General features: G+C 52.1%; 1 protein-coding gene across 1 annotated transcript in view; it reads right to left on the bottom strand.

The window, feature by feature from the left end:
- Window positions 1-18,011, bottom strand: part of Dscam (Down syndrome cell adhesion molecule) — a 487,830-nt gene that overhangs the window by 82,718 nt on the left and 387,101 nt on the right. The window contains exons 17-18 of the mRNA XM_005375986.2: window positions 6,534-6,774; window positions 4,764-4,910 (exon numbers count right to left, since the gene is read on the bottom strand). Of these exons, the coding sequence (XP_005376043.2) occupies window positions 4,764-4,910; window positions 6,534-6,774 (388 nt within the window). The remainder of the gene's footprint in view (window positions 1-4,763; window positions 4,911-6,533; window positions 6,775-18,011) is intronic.

Consider the following 18,011-nt stretch of genomic DNA (forward strand, 5'->3'; position numbering starts at 1 on the left):
CGCCGGGCATCGCATACACAACTGCGTGGCGAGGGGTGGCGAGGATGCGAGGGTACGGCCTTGGGTGAGTCTGGAAAGCGGGAAGAGGCGGCCGAGGTACCGGTCCTGCTCTCATACAGATGAGCTCACGGAACCAGCTGGACGGCAGCCTCCCGGGCAGCCACCTGACAGGGAGCAGACACAGTGCCTGGCGGAGGTCAGGGGCCCCAGACCAACCGGCGCTGCGCCTGGGAGCCGGGAACATGAGTCTACAGGGTAACTGGGGGCAGCAAGCAGAGCAGGCTGGGGAGGGAGCTGCTGGGGGGGGGGGACCGGCTGGCCCTTGTCCTTCTGCTGCCTGGCCTCTCCTCGGCCCTTTTCCTTCCGGTCCCCTTGGCCACCTGACGTCCTGCAGAGGCCCAGGCACCCACAGTCACCACTTCGGGAACTATGCTGGCTGCAAGGTGCCTGCCTACAATTTTTAAGTTTTGCTGCCGAAAGGATCTAGGTTGAACTGGATGTAGCATCAAAGAGGAATTTAACTTGGAGCACGAGGTGGTCGGGGCTTGTCACACACACGCCGGGGAGCTGAGGGGAGATGATGCGGGGTTAGCATGAGGGTCACAGAAGCCAGGACCCAACGTGAGCTGCCGGCTGCGAGAGCTGGGAGGCAGGTGAGGAGCAAGGCCACGGGAGACGCTGGGCCCGGGCTCTCCTAGCCAGGTCACCGAGGGGAATTCCCGGCGGGCAGCTGGCCGTCCCGCATGCAGAATTCCGGGGACAGGTGGCCCGGGTGGGTTGGGAGTTCTCCCCTCCGAGGGAAGGGTCCTTCTGTCCTCGAGTACTGCTCTCGTTTTCCCCGGGTTGACCCAGATCGACTGGATGAAGATAAAAGGCTCAGATGCAAATGGGGAACCTCGCCATGCAGAACGCATGAAGATCTTTTCTGGTTTAGAGACATCTGCATTGTGTCGGATCACACACACACACACACACACACACACACACACACACACACACAGAGTCCGGGAAAGTACAGCAAGAAGGATGGCCACATGTGCAGTGTGGCAGGAGATGGCTCTGAGACCCTGACTGCCGGAGGGGTGTCCCCACTTCCCTGGCTCAGGACAGTGAAGGCTGCAGGGTAGCTGAGACAGCGCACGGCTTCCCTTACAGGACAGACCCAAAGCGCCACTGAACAGCGACCCAAAGGACCGACGAAAGTAAGCAGACAGGCCGACCCTTTGCAAAGGGAAGCGGTGGGGGGGGGAGGGGCGGCTACCAAGGCTGAGATGTGTTGTGCGCATGCGCTGACTTCCCACGTGGGTCGGGGATCGGCGTGTACTACAAACACGTAGTCCTATGGAATAAAAATTGATCTAAAAATATAGAGGGACCCATGTTTGTAGCAGCACAGTTCGTAACAGCTACGTCCTGGAAGCAGCCTCTAGGTCCCCCAGCAGGTGACTGGGTAAAGACAATGTGGCATTTACATACCATGGAGTATTACTCTGCCATAACGAAGGATAAACTTGAGTCATTTGTAGGAAAATGGATGCCCTTGGAGACCATAATGTTAAGTGAAATAAATCAGAAGCAGAAAGTTAAACAGCACATGGTTTCTCTTCTATGAGAAACCCCGAAGTGTAAATAATTTAAAGAGCAAAATAAAAGACAGATGGTAGGAAACAGGGAGCAAGAGTTTGTGGAGCTGGAGAGAGGATCTAGGAATAGAAGGGGGAAGGAAGTGAACAGTGTTCCGTGCAAGGCGTGTCTGTGCCCATCCACGGTTCTTGCGCTCAGTATGTGTCCACCCATGAGCTACTAATACAAATGAAGCCACAGCACTAACCAAGGGCGGGGTGTCGCCCAAGGTGAAGGCCCTCGGTTCAATCCCCAGTACTGCCAACAAAATCACAACGCTGCTAAACTCAGGTGGAAACAGTGACTTTTCAAATGGGATAATATTCCCAGCAATCTCAGTCTCTTGCCCATCTTATAAAATAATTAACTTCCTGATTGTGATAAAAAGTTGGAAGTATCAAAAGACTGTATATTTAACTTGTCCTTTCTAGTATTTCTGTTTCTTTCTAGTATTCCTTTCTGTTGGGTTTTATTTGATCATATCAACAACAAAATGCTTTCTTGCACATATTTTGGGACATATCTGGGTCAACTGCTGAGCACAGAGGCAGAAAGAACCTGTGCATATGTGTGTGTGCGTGCACGTGTGTGCATGTGTGTGCATGTGTGTGTGTGAGAGAGGCATGGGTGGTGTGTGGAGCACTGTGTAGGTGTGGTGTACGTGCATGGGGAGCGCTGTGTGATCTGTGATGTATGTGGTGTGTGTGCTGTGTGCAGCATGTGTGTAGTATGTGAGGGGTGTGCGTTGCGTGGTGTGTGCATGCACGTTGTGTGTGTGGTTATCTCTCAGGGTGGCAGGGACGGTTTTCACAGTCACAACATGCTCGAGGCCCGCGGGGGCCCGCACAGAAGGCCCTGCTGCCCTGTGACGTCACTCTCCTCAGGGCCGGGCGCAGGGTGGCCCCTTCAGAAGCATGTTTTGTATCTGGGGTTTCTCTCTCATCTTTCAGAAATTAAGCATGGAATCTAGACAGAGATTGCCGTACAGTTTGACCCTGATTCTGCACATTGAACTCTTTAAGAACTTTATGCATTTCCAAGCATTATGTTTTGAATATGCAAATGCTTAATTTTTCTTTTTTTTTCCAGGAATCGAACTCAGGACCTTGCACTTGCCGGGCAGGTGCTTGTGCCACTGAGCTACATCCCTAGCCCTCAAATGCTTAAGTCTTTAGAAGTGTGAAGCCACATGTCACGCTTTGGAGCGAAGATGCTAACAGGAAACTCGGAGTTGCGGTCCGTGATGGGGTGAGTTGTCTCCTGGGCTCCGGAGATATCTCCAACACGAGAGCAATTCCAGGTCAGCCCGTCCTTCGAGGAGGGCATTGGGGTTAAGCTGCTCGCCCAAGGAGTGGAAACCAGAAGTAAGTGTAAAAGCACCCTATGGTTTTGTCAGTAAACTGAATTTGCAAATTTCCATTGCTCTACATTTCGCAATTTTTGCAAAGCTTTTCCTTGGTTGGGGGCGAGGTGGAGGAAGAACAAGGACTCCAGTCTGCCCCTCGCGGGCAGCGCATCTTCGCCAGGCTGTGGCTCTGCCTGCATCTGCATCCCGCTCGCTCCCAGCCTAGGTGTGGTTGCAGCTTCCTGGTCCCCAGCTCAGCATGCAGCAGAGGCCCAGCCAGCACAGAAGGACCCTGGGAATCTCTGGAACATTCCATGTCCCGATGCCCGCAGGGGACCCAGGTCTCATTGGCAGCACAGACCAGGTGATCCTGAGCAGGCGTCGGGCAGCTTGGGGGTCCTGGCTGCATTTGCCCAGATGCAGAGGGGCATGCTCCCCAGGGCCCACACCCTGCCGGGGGGGCTGGAAGATGCCCGAAGCAGAGGGGAGGCCCCCAGGCACAGGTTGGGGCTGCAGGGGGGAGACCAGGAGAGCGGGAGGAGGTGGGTGTGGCCACTGCAGGCGGACAGCAGCAGGCTGGGCCTTCCTGCCAGGCCTGCAGCCCAGCTTGGCCTCGAGACTCCTAGCTGCCCCGCCCCAACCCGCGTCTGCCTCCTTCCGGTCAGGGCACGGGGTGTGGCCACCTCCCCATGCCGCCCAAGCAGGTCTCTTATTCTCAGTCTGCCTCAAACAAAGGAGAATTTTGTCCCACAACTTGAAAGAAAACACAAACACACACACACACGCACACACACACACACAAGCACACATACATGCACTCGGGTGTGCACACATGGAATAGAAGGAACAAGACAGAAAAGCAGGAGGAGGGTGAAAGAAAGGAAAAAGAAATAAAAATAGGTGTTTTTTGGTTTGCTCTGTGGTGCTGGGGAGGGAACCCAGGGCCTCATGCCTGCCAGGCCAGTGCTGGACCGCTGAGCCGCGATCCAGGCCTGAGGGGCTGCTCTGCACGGCCCCTTGTTATGGTTTAGATCTAGATGTCCCTCAAAGGCCTCACAGAACCATCACCGGGGCAGGGACTGGACCATGGGGCTCAGAGCTGGCTCGCTGTTGGGAGGCAGAGCCTGGTCAGAAGAGGCATCACGGAGGGTGGGGCCTGAAGGCCTCATCTGCTCCCCTGTCCTCCCTGCCCTCTGCTGCCTGTCCTCCCTGCCCTGAGCAGCTCTCCTCTACCAGCGCCTTCTGCCCTGCTGTCTGCCTTGGAGCCAGCTGGCCATTGCCTGAGCCCAATAATCCTCCCCTCCTTTGAACTGCAGGTGTCAGGTGTTTTGTGCCAGCACCGAGGACAGTGACCATGGCCCTCTGCATGGGGAAGGATCATACTCCTCTCCAGTTTTTCTCACTTTCTTCCTAACCCCTCTTGAGTTCAGCTACAAAACATCTTTCTGCTGAGTTCCGACTGGGGAACGGGAAGCAGCCAGCTGCACAGAATACACATCACGTGGGCTGTTCCAGATGGAGGCAGAGGTTGGGTGCTGCCTGCATTCTGGACACAGACACTAGGACACAGTATAACTAGGAAAATGCATCCATGCCTCGCTTTCTCAAGGGCTGCCCTCCTGCTATGCTGCAATCACCCCTTGGAGGCATACGGTGTCTCAGAGAGCCCACACGCACCTGTGAGGTGGGCCATAGTGTCTACCAGGGAGAAGTGCCTGCCGTGTCCCCAGCCTACCTTCCAGAGGGGCCAGCAAATCTTACTGTGTGAGCTGGGGCAAGGGCACCGTCCTCTCACCTCCGTCCATGAGGTTGGCCCAGTAGATGACTCTGAAGCCCTGGAGGATCCCATTCAGGGCGTCCTTGGAAAGCGTGGACCAGGAGATGGAGATGCTTTCTGGTGATGTTGCCATGGCTTGCACGTTTTCAGGCGGGTAGCTGGGCACTGGAATGAAATATTTAGAATCCGTAAGAACTACGGGTGGTTTTACTCCCTAAGAGTTACTGAATATGCAGCCCAGTTTAATATTCTAGAATGTGAGCAGAGGAAGGAACAGCACTTACCTCTGCCCCCGGTAGAAGAAAAACAATGCCACTTTCCTGTACAAAATTACAATAATGCGGTAAAATACCTTGAGTCTCTGCTTTGTCATAATGGGTTCCACACTGTCTCTTTGCAACTGTATTACTTCACTTTTGGGGACCTGAATAGAAGACCTGGCTTGTCTGCTTTATTTTCCTATATGCTTGCCATTTGCTGCTTTAGGTTGTATTTTCTTTGAACACTGACTGCTTTCCCTCCACAGTTAGGACTTCTGACACAAACTGGAAGTCTAACTATTGAAAAGTGTGAATAAGGCGGAATACAATCGCATTTTCACTGCCTTAGCCGCTGAAACCCCTTTCTAAGTACAGTACTATAATATTTTGTTAGAGGAGAGACAAACAAGAAATAGAAGAGGATATCTGCAGAATTTTAAACACTGAGCTTGTTCAAATCCTAAATACTGGAGCTCAGAGAAAGTGCAAAATATCGACTGAAATACATATCTTAATAAAATAGCATTGAAGTAAAATCCCAAGAGGAATACTCAACCACTACTGCAAAGATTACAAGGGTACAAATGAAATCCTGGCATTCAAGTTTCTGGTCATGGGAGGCTTCTCTTCGGGCAATGACTGTCCGGAATTACAGAAGCACATCGTAATTTGCCTCCCCAGATCTGTGATGACGCTGCTGATTACACGAGAGGTAACACAGGCCCGCTTGCTCCCTGAAAGCCTACCACCCCACCCACCGCCTATCCCATCACCCATAACAGCATCCTCTGGACGCCAGGATTCTGGCTGATTTCCTGCCCCGGCGGAAGGCCTAATTCAATCATCCTGCTCACTAGGGGGCGCCCAATCACTGCTCCAAAGAGCCTAACAACTTGGGTGGCAGAATGCTTGAACATAGAATGCAATCCTAAAAAAGAAAAATAAATACTACTCTACTATAAAGAAGGATTATTTGAATCATTTGTAGGGAAACACCTACAAATGCACCCTGAGACCATAATGTTAAGCGAGACAAATCAACACACAAGCTTAAAATCTGCATGGCTTCTCTCATATGAGAAACCCAGAGTATAAACAAAGAACAAAATAAGGGAGATACCAGGAGGCAGGGAGGCAGATCTTTTGCAAGAGGAAAGAGCACCAAGAGAGGGAGGGAAAAGGTGGGAGGGGAGGGGAAGGGGGAGAAAAAAGAAATAAGATGTGTGGTGTGCACACCGCAGCTCCCCACGGGGAACCTACTCATTGTGTGCAGCAAACGTAGATTAATGAACATATCTCCACCTCCACCTCTGCCTGAAACCTGAACACTGGTTTGGGGGAAACTCTCCCACAGATTTCGCATTCTAGCCAGGATTCTGCAGGGACAGGGAGAAACCCATTCCCCAGCCCCGGGGCTGGACCCAGGCAAGGAAGATTCTGGAAAGGGAGCACCCTGGCTTTGCCATCCGGCCTGGCCAGGGTGCTGTCGGAGCAGGGGCCGGAGGAGGGCGCCGCAGCCGGGACCTACCGTCCTCCAGCGTGGTGGTGATGATTTCCTGAGAAGAGGGCCCCGTGCCGGCGCGGTTGCAGGCCTGCACCACCAGCCCGTACTGCGTGAACTTGCTGAGGTTGTCCAGGGTGTACACCTCGCTGTCGCCCGTGGTGTCCACGCTCACGATGTTGAACTGGAAGTTGCCCCCCGTGCTGTACTCCCGGTACCCGATCTGGTAGCCGCGGATGATCCCGTTCTGCAAGTGCTTCTTGGGAGCCTGCAAGGACAGAGATGCACATGCTGAGGGGACAGAGGACTCCAGCAGCGCAGGGGACACAGTGAGGCTGGAGGACGCGACAGGCGTGAGGGGTGAACCCCACACTGCGTCCCGTGTTCCGTGGGGAAGAGAGGCCTCGAGAAATCACAGACTGCGGAGCCTGCCGGGACTGGATCGTCCTGCAGCACCGATCCGGTCACAGCAGAGATGAACCTCAGCAACTAACAGTGAAATAGAAGAACGCTGATGATATGCTGTGGTAAGAGCTTTTGAAAACGCCTACAAATGTTTTTCTGGAATTTTCCAGGCACTGTATGGCCAGAGGGCTGCTAACCACAGGACATAGAACCCACGGGGCAGCTCTTCCCTAAGGAGGTGTGGCTGCCCCCCTTCTCCCCTTCTTCTGGGCTGGCGTTGCTGTGAGCCTCCCCTGGTGTCCGCCCAGGTGTGAGCAGTGGCCGGGAGCAGAGATGACACCTCAGAGCCTGCACTTTCCGCCCCCAGGTGGAGCCCAGACTTGTCTCCTGCCAGGAGGTCCAGGAAGGCAGAGTGGCTTCCAAGCTACACTTAGAGAGGCCTTGAGCCTGAGCCTGCACAGACTGCCCTGTGCGGGACAGCACGGAGCTAAGCAGACAGAGAGGCCCCGCGCCGCAGGAGCTCCCTGGCCAACTGTGTTCCCAGGCAAAAAGGGCACAGACGGGAAGGCAAAGCTCCTTCCCTGAGACCTGAGTGACACTGGAATCACTTCCTGGCAATGGAACCTGGAGGAAGAGGCCTCAGCGAGCTGTGCTCTGGTAATGGGAGGAGGTCCCTGGGTCTGAGACAGTAGGATTTGGTCTGCCTTCCCCAGGAAACCAGGCACATTGCAAGGTGTAGCCGCACGGGGGGATGCTGCTCAGAGGGAAGCTTTTGGAGGCCTCGCAGTCCACAGATGAGTGTACTGGTGTTTGTCGTGTGGATTTGTGCATGTGTGCTGGGTTTGAACGCTCAGCCATTCCTGGCTGTTTCAGGCCCTGTCAGGCACCAGCATCTGCAGATGACCAAGTGACACAGAGTTTGCTCAGAACTACAGACACCCTCCCACACCCAGGCTTTCAATCCGCTCTGGATCTTAAGCACTGTGTCAATAGCTGTCGTACTGCATTCTTCAGGAAAAACAATAAGAGTTTAGATGCAATTTTTGCACGAGTATTTTTGACCTGCAGTTGGCTGAATTCTTCGGATCTGCAGGGGCAGATTCATAGATGCAGGTGTGGATGGCGACGTTTAAGTGCAAACTATGGACCTGCATCTCTCAGAGTTAGGCAAAACATTCTGTTTTAAAGGGCTTATAGTCTGGAAGGAGAGAGAAGAGCAACACTTAGGAATCTTCTCACACGCAGCGCGTAACTGGAGACATTTTCTCAAGCTGTTGTGGTGCAGGTAGATGTGCCTCACGGTGACATGGGGAGGCCGGGGGGCTGCACGCACCATGCTGGTCCCATAAGATGCTCTCGCCCACTTCGAGGTAGGCGTCTGGCTTTGTGTATCCGCTATGATGTTTGTGTAACAATAGTTATCTAAGGATCTCTTCTCAGTATACATTGCCTTTATTTAAAGTTGGAAATGCAAACAATAAAATATCTAGGAATTAAAAAAAGAAAGGAACTATGGAGAATTAGCAAGAGCTGAATTCATGGTATCGGAAGGTGGGGGCAGCACCTGAAAAAAGTGCCCAGGAAAATTTGGTCTGGAGTTTTTTTCCAAGACAGGGCCTGCTAAGTGGCTGGGTTGCCCAGGCTGGACCTGAACTTGTGATTTCCTGCCTCAGCCTCCCAGGGAGGCAAGTTTCTTCATTTCCAGTTTTCTTGGGCCCCAGTTTTTCTGTTGTTGTTGGTTTGTGTTTTGGACCACTAGTCCCATTGAGTACATTTACAAGGATTTGAGTGAAACAGGTGTGCCGACCGTTACAGCTTTCTGATAGGCGGCCAGAGCTGGACCCTGACAGCACTCGGGCTTTGCCTACTATAAAGGAAGGTCTGCACTCTCCTGAGGCCGCAGCTACAGCGCTGCCTTTTGCACTGGTGAACGACAGCTTTTCACTTTGTTTTCAAATAGATCTGAAGACTTTAGCTCTGGAGAATTCTATTACACAGAAATCGTCGCACCGCAACTACTGATTTGCATTTAGAACCTCAAATCAATAAAATTAATTTCTCTGCAAAAGTTTGACTTGTAGAGACAAGTCAAACTCATCAACAAACAGGTTTCTCCTATTTGAAGTAGTTTCTTAATGTCAAATGTAGTGACTCAAATGTAAATGGTAATTTTTGAGAAATCAGGCTCACAGCCATCCAACATTCTAGCTGAAGGCCTTCAGCCTCCCTGGGACTGCGAGGCCGAGGCAAGCGGGGCTCACCTTGGAGGGCCTGTGGATGCTCCGCACGGCTGCACCTGTTCAGCTAACAGAAGCGCGGGGGTGCACTGCAGAAGCGCAGGCGCGCAGGCGCAGAGGTGGATCCCCGAGTCTGCAGGAGAAAGCTGGAGGTGTTGCCCTCCCTCCCAGGGTGCGGACACAGGCTGACCCCTCGCGCGGGACACAACACGCAGGTGGTGTCATTCTACTCAGTTTCAATATTTTGTGAAAAACAACATTTTTTACATTTTTTCCTTAGAACAATTAATTCTGGTTCTTTAATTCTGTCTTGGCTACTTTTCACTCGTTGCTGAGACAAAATACCCAAAGCCTAAAGTGAAGGAAGGAAAGGTTTATTTAGCTCACAGTCTGTAGAGGTTTCAGTCCATACTCGGCTGGCTCCAAGGCAGGGTGGCACATGGCAGAGGGCAACCATTCATGGCGGCAGAAGATAGCAAAAGCAGCAAGAGCAAAAGGGAGGAGTGGTGCAAGCAGCCTCTTTCCCTCCCTTACACTATATGCAAACTACCTGCCCCAGGGCAGGCATAGCACTCACACCCATAATCCCATAATCTTAAGGGCAACATTGGACTACGAGTCAATCAAACTCTAGAAGTCTGCCCCATGACTGCATGAGGCTTTGGGGAGACATCCAGATGCAAACCATAACAAACTCTAAAAAAGAAGTTATCCTTTGCCTATTTGATCCTTTTGAAATATATTGTATAAAAGAATTATTTTATTCACGTTTTGAAGCATTTCGGTCTATTGATTTGCAGTGAAGCGGTTTCCACCATGTTGCTGTGTTCCTAGTCTGTAACCTTTTGTGTCTAATTTTTATCATCTCATGTTATGATCATATCCCTGTCTTTATTTCATAGTCTTTAAAATTTATATTCAATCATATTGATGCTGAATTTTATGGAAATTTCAAAACAGTTTTTGAAGATGAGGATATTGTTGCCTGTGTAAAGGACCTCTGTGATGTAGGTTCTGCTTCTAAGTCTGGGTGTTGGACACCCAGAATGGATGACTGTCTTAGTTTTTAAACTCCACATTCCAGTCACCTATCAATGAGGGGATGTTTTTGTTCTCTTTCTGTCAGCTGGGCGATACAACAGGTGCTGACTTCAGGGGATGCATTTAGCACAAGGAGTGAACAAAAAGCTTGGCTTCAGTTTTCTTAATATTCCAGCTTTGTCTAATTGCTCTGGCTAATATTTCCAGAACTATCCTACCATGGTGTTTAGTGAAGCTCTGCCTTGTTTCTAAGGGTTTTTAAATTTTTTATTCTCTTTAATGGTTTGATCAGTCTTGGATTCTTACATCTGGTAATCTGAGCAACTTTGAAGACAACAATATGTACTATAACAACCACTGTTAATTCCTATCATTTTGTTTTGAAACCCTGTATCATTTTTATTGTTTCTGTGTTGTTTTGTTTTTGTGTATGTTGCTGTTGTTTTGTTATTTGTTTTTTATTCTCTGTAAAATAAAAAATATCCCAGCTTTCGAGCCACAAACTTTGAGTGGTGCCGCGAGTTGCTTCAGGCCGTGCTGCGTCCACCTTCTTCCTCTCCAAGGTGCTTGCATGATCTCCGGCTCCTGTGAGGGCTGGCACTGCCTGGGCAGGGTGGCAGAGCCGGCTCTTCTGAATGCAGCAGCCACATCTGGCTCCACGGCCCAAGGCCCTGACCCAAGGGGCCTGGAGAAGTCTTAAGGGCAACGCAATGGGGCACACGACTGCTTATGGGTAGGTTTTCTCACAGACTGATGAAAATACTCAAAGATTAGAGGGTGGTGAGATGCACAGCTCAGTGAGCACCTGAACACCACTGGACTGTAAACTAAAAACAGTGGATGCCAGGGGGTGGGGGTGCTAATTCTATTTAAATAAAGCTGTTTTTAAAAATGTAGTGTGCTGAAATCATTTCTAGAGTGTCTTTCTGTTCCAGTCACAACGTGGCTCCCACCACCACGGAAGACCATCACCAACAGTCTTTGACACTCTACCTGCACATCACCACCTGTACCAACTCAGCCCCACCACAGCCCCTGTGTCCCCACCACGGCCAATCCCATGGCTGCCGTGACTGCTATCTCTTTGTCCAGCTTCATCACCGCCATTGTCACAACTACCTTGGTACTACCAACACCATTGCCCTCACTGTTACCACCAAGAGCATCTCTGCCTTTACCACTGCCACTGTCACCACCAGTGCCAATGCCACCATCATGCCCTCTGCCATGTGCCACCCTGCCTTGGAGCCAGCCAAGTATGGACTGAAACCTCCAACAGACTGTGAGCTACATAAACCTTTCCCTCCTTCATCATCACCAGTGCCAGCAACTCCACTGCCCCCACCCTCACCACCCCTACCACTGCCTCCACCATGTCCTCCACCCGCACTCCACCCACCTCTCCCACCTCTCCAACACCTGTCCATCATCTCCACTACCCCTGCTACCTCTTCTATCTCCTCCTCCACCACCACTCCCACCATCTCTATCACCTCCTCCACCACCCTAGCACCTCTACCATCTCCACCACCTCCTCTACCATCTTCATCCCCACCTCTCCCACACCTCCAACACCTGTCCATCATCTGCATCACTCCAGTGATCTCCTCTTCCTCCTCCACCAGCAACCCCACCATTCCCCCACTCTTCCACCTCCTCCACCTCCTGCCATCACCACCATCTCCATCACCAACTCCACCACCTTGACTCCACTCACCTTTCCCACCACCTGCAACACCTGTCCATCATCTCCACTACCCCTGCTACCTCCACCTCCTACCATCACCCCCATCTCCATCACCATCCCCACCACCTTCACTATCTCCTTCACCTCATCCACCATCTCCATCATTCACCTCCATGGAAGAGCATGTGCATTTCCCAAAAGACAGGAGGTTTTCACACATCAGCTCATTTCCCACACAGCTACCCTGTGCAACCTGAGCCTTCTTTACAGATGAGCGAAACACTGACTATCAGTGAGGTTAAAACAGTTTTCTCAAGGTCAGTATAGGCTTGGACTCTAATTCAGACAACTTCTGTCCTTTTCCTAAGCCCGTTGATTAGGTTTGCAAAGTTACAGAAATAAAATCTGTCTCATCAAAGGGAAACCTAGTAGGGGACAGCAAGAGAAAGTACCCGATGCTTACACATGAAAGCAAGCAAAAATTCTTACTCTGGCAGGCAAGGTTTAAGTTTTATTTTTCATTTATAGATGGAATACATAGGTTTGATTTTTGAGATGTATTTAAGTTAATTAAAATGAGTTTACACCTGAGAAACAGATCTCTCAAGAATCCATAAACGTGGGAATTTTGTACATCAGTTCAGGGGACTTCAGGGCTGCTGTCAGGTTACAGATGGCGGCCCGGAGGACTCCCTGTGTCATGGACAAAAGCCAGTGGGATGTGGGTGTGTGTCAGTGTAGACGTGTTAATCTGGGTGCCCAGCATAGGGTTCAAGTCAACCCAAGGCAAAGCATCCCTAACACGTAGCTGAGTGTGGACGATGCCTGTGAACTCTGCTGGCAGCCTGTGTCCCTGTGCAGGGAGGGAGACGCTGGCCCCAGTGTGCAGAGAAGCCCTTTGAACCGGGAAAGCTGTCTCGGTGGGGCGAACACTGCTCTTCCGCCCCCTGTTAGCAGGAAGAACAGCTGCTGTCATCCACACATGCAGCACTAGGGGGCGCAGCCTCCCTGCCCAGGCCTCGCCGAGGGACAGGAGACAGGAGCGTCTGCAGGGTCAGGTTAGGTGCAGGGTCTTCCCTCCTAGAAGAAGCGCTCTGGACAGAGAGGCTGCTCCCGCAGAGCTGCCCAGGGGCGCACCCGTCAAGCCGGAAGAGCAGATGGACTGCAAAGCTCATCTGGACACCAGTCTGCTTCCTGGGGGTCAGAGGAGAACTTTGCAAAATAAGCGCAGGGAGAAAAGAAACAACAAAAATCCAAGGGCTTCCTTTTACTCCGTGTTCAAGAATTCAGCCAAGTGAGTGCCCTCCACAGGAAGCTGTTGAGCTTGCAGGCAGCTTTCACAGTGAGGCCTCTTTTCCCGCTCTTGGGTCCCCTCTGTACCCCGAGTCCGGCAGAAGCTGGGGTGTGCTCCACTGCCCTCATTCACACAGGGCTGGCTCTGCCCATGGTGAGCCGCATTCCTCTGTTCATTCACCTCGGTGCCCAGCAGCAACCCTGAGTCCTGGCGCTTCTATTCCTCTCTGCCTGGTCATTCCATGTAGCTGCCTTGTGTCCCCGGGGACAGCCTGCGTTCATCCTGCCTAGTGCCCTTTCTCCTGCCTCTAAATCCCTCAATCCGGGTTCCTTAAGGGACGTGCTCTGATCTCCATGACAACAGCAGCACCGTGTCAATTGTCTGCAGGGCTTGCGATGACTATTTCATGTGAATCGCCTGCGAGCTGCCTGCAGTGGACTCAGCAAACAGCGGTGTGCAAATGTTCCACACCAGTGGCTGCCACAAGCGCCGGTCTCCTGGGGGGACCACAGCCCGCTCTGCTCCGGCGCACTCCCCTCTCCCTCCCTGTAGCAGTGGGCTTTGCGGACGCACCTGTTGGTGCATCAGCTACAGGCCCCGGGCTGCAGGATTCTGCATCTGAAGAGTGCTGCCCTCTGCTGGCATGTTGGGTGATTCCAGGGAAAAATGCATTGAAAATTTCCTTTCAGATTCCTGCAAATTCACAGAAGGCGTCTGCTGAATTAAGGTCCCTTTCAGGACAGTGTGGTGGCTGTGTCCAGCCCGCCTCTGCTGGCCAGCATAGGCGGAAGCCAGGGCTCTGAGCAAGAGCATTGAAGGGAAGAGACTTGAGCTTTGAAGCTGGTCCATCCAGGCTTCGCAGCCGGGCCCTGTGAGTGGTCAGCGGTCAGACGGGATGGCATGATGCCTGCACTCGGGAAGGGGAGGTGCCCTTCAGGGCCAAGGACTGCCAGAGCAGGAACTCTGCTGGAACCTCAGAGGTAGGGACTGCACAGCCAGGCTGCACTGCAGACAAAGCCATCAGGATGCACGGTACTCCTGGGGGAGGAACCAGAGCCCACCAGCTGCTCGCAAGGAGAAGAGAGGAGAGGAGCCCAGGGCAACCCCTCAGGGAGGGAGGTATTTGTGATCTGGGCTCGGGAGACCTGAGGGAGGACCAGAATCTGCAGGGTGTGGTCCTCAGCACGCAGCAACAACATCGCCTACAAACCACACGGGAGGCAGGATGCACCCTGCTCGGGTGCGGTGTTTACATGCTGTGGAGCACTACTCTGCCATAAAGAAGGATACACTTGAGTCATGTGTAGGAAAATGCATGCACCTTAAGACTGTAATGTTGAGTGAAATAAATCAGACACACACACTTAAACATCTCTTATATGAGAAACCCAAATTATAAATAATGAGCAAATAAAAGAGAGATCATAGGAAGCAGGGAGAGCGATCTCTCTCAAATGGGGAGGAGGTCGGGAGATGGAGGGAGGTGAACAGGAGAAAGAATGCAGACCTGTGATGTACACCCTCCAAGCCCCAGGGCAAACGTGGTCATCGGGGACTGGGAGCGGGCACCATCCAAATAAAAAGAAATTACAAAGCAGCATGGCTTCCCGGTGTTGCTTTTACATTTTTAAAGGGATGGGGCAGTCAGCAGAGGAAGAGCTTTTGTGAGCTCAGAGAGGCTGGTGAGCCAGCCCTGTGGCCCTCCTTCCTGGTGGTGGGCTGTGAAGGTGGGCTGGGGACAGGGGAGGCATCGACCAGACAGGGCCTGGTGGGGTCACTCACTCGAGGGCTTCTCTGCGTAGCTGTCCACCTCTGTCCTGCACCCGGGCATCAAGAGGCTCTTGCTGGGACTACCAGAGCCACAGGCGCCCACACCAGGACTAGGTGCTGGGGGCGAGTCCTAGAAAGGGGCAGGCGTGCAGCTCTGTCTGCCCCACGGCAATGGCCCAGGTGGGGCTAAATGCTTCCATGCAGACTGACGCACCCATGTGGTGCATCTCCTGCCCTACTTTCCTTCTTTGGAGTTCTCACTTCTAAGAGTGAGGGGCACATGTAATCCTAGCACTCTGGGAGGCTGAGGCAGTAAGGCCCCAAATTTGAGCACAGCCCGGGCAACTGAAAGACTTAATGAGATCCTTTCTGAAAATAAAAAATAAACAAGGTGTTATGCCTTGTGTCTAGATGTCTCTCCAAAGCCTCATGTAGTCATAGATGAGGCTTTTTCAGAGGTGGCTGAATCTAGAGTGTGTGACTGATTCATGGTACAATACCAGGATTAAGGGTGCTAGGATTAAGGATGGGTGATTACTAAATCAGTCCACTGAATGGATTGGCACTCCTCTGATCCTGGTAGCCTGGATGCAATATAAGGCACAGAAAGAAGCTTATTTTGTTCCTTGTTGCTTTGCTACCTTCAGCCCACCATGAACTGTTTCTCCTCTGCCATGCCTATCTGCCACTCCACCCTGCCTTGGAGCCAGCCAACTATAGACTGAAACCTCTGCAGACTGTAAGCTAAATAAACATCCCCCTCCTGCTTTAACTTTGGGTGTCAGGATTATTTTGTCTCAGCAATGACAGAAAAGTAACAAAGACAGAAGGGTTGGGGCTGTAGCTCAGCGCAAAGGCCCTGGGTTCAGTGTGCAATACTGCAAAAACAAAAACAAACAAAAAAAGTAAGGATGGGCCACCCAAATTCTTCTGTTGGATCTTAAGTGGAGGTGTCGAATGGAGCTTGTGGTTATTAAACCATTACCTCGGAGGTCCCTGGCAACAGGCAGGTCTGGGTTACCAAAAGTGAACCGTTTTCCCAGTGATGACATCGTCCTGATCAGCAGTAGTTGGGGGGAGGCAGAGGTGTCACACGCTGGCTATAAGTATTCTTCTGATGACTACATTTTCGAATGCTGCAATAGTCCAGTTTAATGTTATGGAATCACACCTCTCCGTTATAGTTCTGAGTGAGAACTCCACTCCTTTTAAACGCAGTTTCTGGTGGGAGGTTGAAGGCCTGGCAGGCAGCTCACGGAAGCCTGAACTCGTTCCCAGGGGCCTTATTTTGAGCCATCAGTTTGACAAAAGCTCTCAGCACCATAGTATTCAACAACTGAAAACGTTCTAGTTTTAGGACGATCTGTGATTCTACAAAGATTTCTCATTGGAAGCAAAAACAAGAGCAAAAAACAACAGAAAATTACATCGATAGAAAAGTCCTCTGCCTCACATTGCAACTTCTGGATAAAAGTTTTGAGATGCCGATAATAATTTAATCATACTGATACTGAAAATTTTATTTTATGAGTCATCATGGCATGTGTGTGAGTGCACACACACACACACACACACACACACACACACATGCATGCACACAGGCAAATGACCAGCAAACTGTCCTTTATTTGCACACAAAAGGGTGTAATGATTCTGAGACTGGCCATAAGTCAAGGTGACAGGTCCTGTTGAAGGATAAGAATGAGATTTTCTGGAAAAAAAAAAAAAAACAAACCCAAACTACTCTTTAGTTGTATGATTTTCAGGTACTGTGTCAAATATACATTATTAGCAATCTGTGGTTTTCAGTTTCTGAGTCTGAATCAGAAACAAACTATGTAAAGCAAGCTGTGTGCCTATGCAAACGCTTTTGTTTAAAGGGGCGTGGCCTAGGCCTTACAGAATGAATCTTCCCTGCCATTTGCTTATTTTCATTTTATTCTGACGCACCTACGTGGCCTCGCATCCTGTGAATGCACCGCTTTGCGTTTTTAAGCCAAACTATGTGAAAGCCCTGGAAGCCCTCTCGGAGCCGCGTCCCGGGCACCAAGGACCCTGCCTATGGCAGTGGCTCCGGGGGTACAGGGAGGCTGCGGTGCCCCTTGCCCCTGGATCCCGCGCAGCTGTTCTCCTGGGCGATCCCACAGCCCTGCTCTCCTCCCCTTCCTCCTCTCCGTCCAGCGCCTCTGTCTCTTCCGAGCAGTCGGCCTGTGATGGTGCGAGAGTCCCACGCGGCTGCCAGGAACCCGGGTGTTTCCACCCCGGCCACCTCTCCGGAGCTCTTCTTGGGGCTGACGCCTTCTTTTTGGTCGCCTCCCACAGAAGTCACATTCTGAATTCTCACGCTGTGGAACAGGCATCTTTGAATCCACACCCTCTCCTCACGTATCCATTGGCCTGGCTGCATTCTTGATGCCTCTGAAAGCGGATCCCACCCACAGGCCCGGCCGTCTCGGGGAGCTGGTCACCAGCCCGTCTGTGGGTCGCCAGGCCCGGATCTGGTGAGAGCGGGGCTCGCGCTCAGAGCCATGGCATGTCATCCCGTGGCACCAACAAAAAGCGTCCTGCAGCGGCTGCCGCGTGCTGCTTCCTATGGGCAGGTGCCTCCGGGCGCCTCGGACGCTCTCCGCTTTCCCTCTGAGCTGTGCGCTCTGCGTAAGACGCCTCCATCGTGCGGGACCCAAAACGCTCTCGAGGCCACGGTGATCCTTGGTCTTTATCAGCAGCAAAATGCAAGAGAATGTGCGGAGCAGGCGGGAGAGACGGCACGGTCTGTGACTCGGGACTGCGGAGTCCGCGCTCTGCGTCGTGCTCGCCCTGGGGCCGGGATGCGCCTGGGTCCTGGCCTCTCCGCGCCTTCTGCTCCCAGTGAGCGCAGCGCAGAGGGCCGGATGGACTCAGGAACCGCGTTCCTGCTCCAGGGTCCCCAAGCGTGACACTGATTTTATGACAGACGCTGGCCAGCAGGTGAAAGAGCCCGCCCCAGCAGGAGCATACTCGCACTCACAGGCGTGCACGGTGCACACGCAGCCCTGCCGAGGCCGAGGTTTGCGGTTGGTCGTAGCAGGTGT

This window comes from Chinchilla lanigera, unplaced genomic scaffold (genome assembly GCF_000276665.1).
Source record: "Chinchilla lanigera isolate Chin_1 unplaced genomic scaffold, ChiLan1.0 scaffold00006, whole genome shotgun sequence".
In the NCBI taxonomy this organism is placed as follows: domain Eukaryota; kingdom Metazoa; phylum Chordata; class Mammalia; order Rodentia; family Chinchillidae; genus Chinchilla; species Chinchilla lanigera.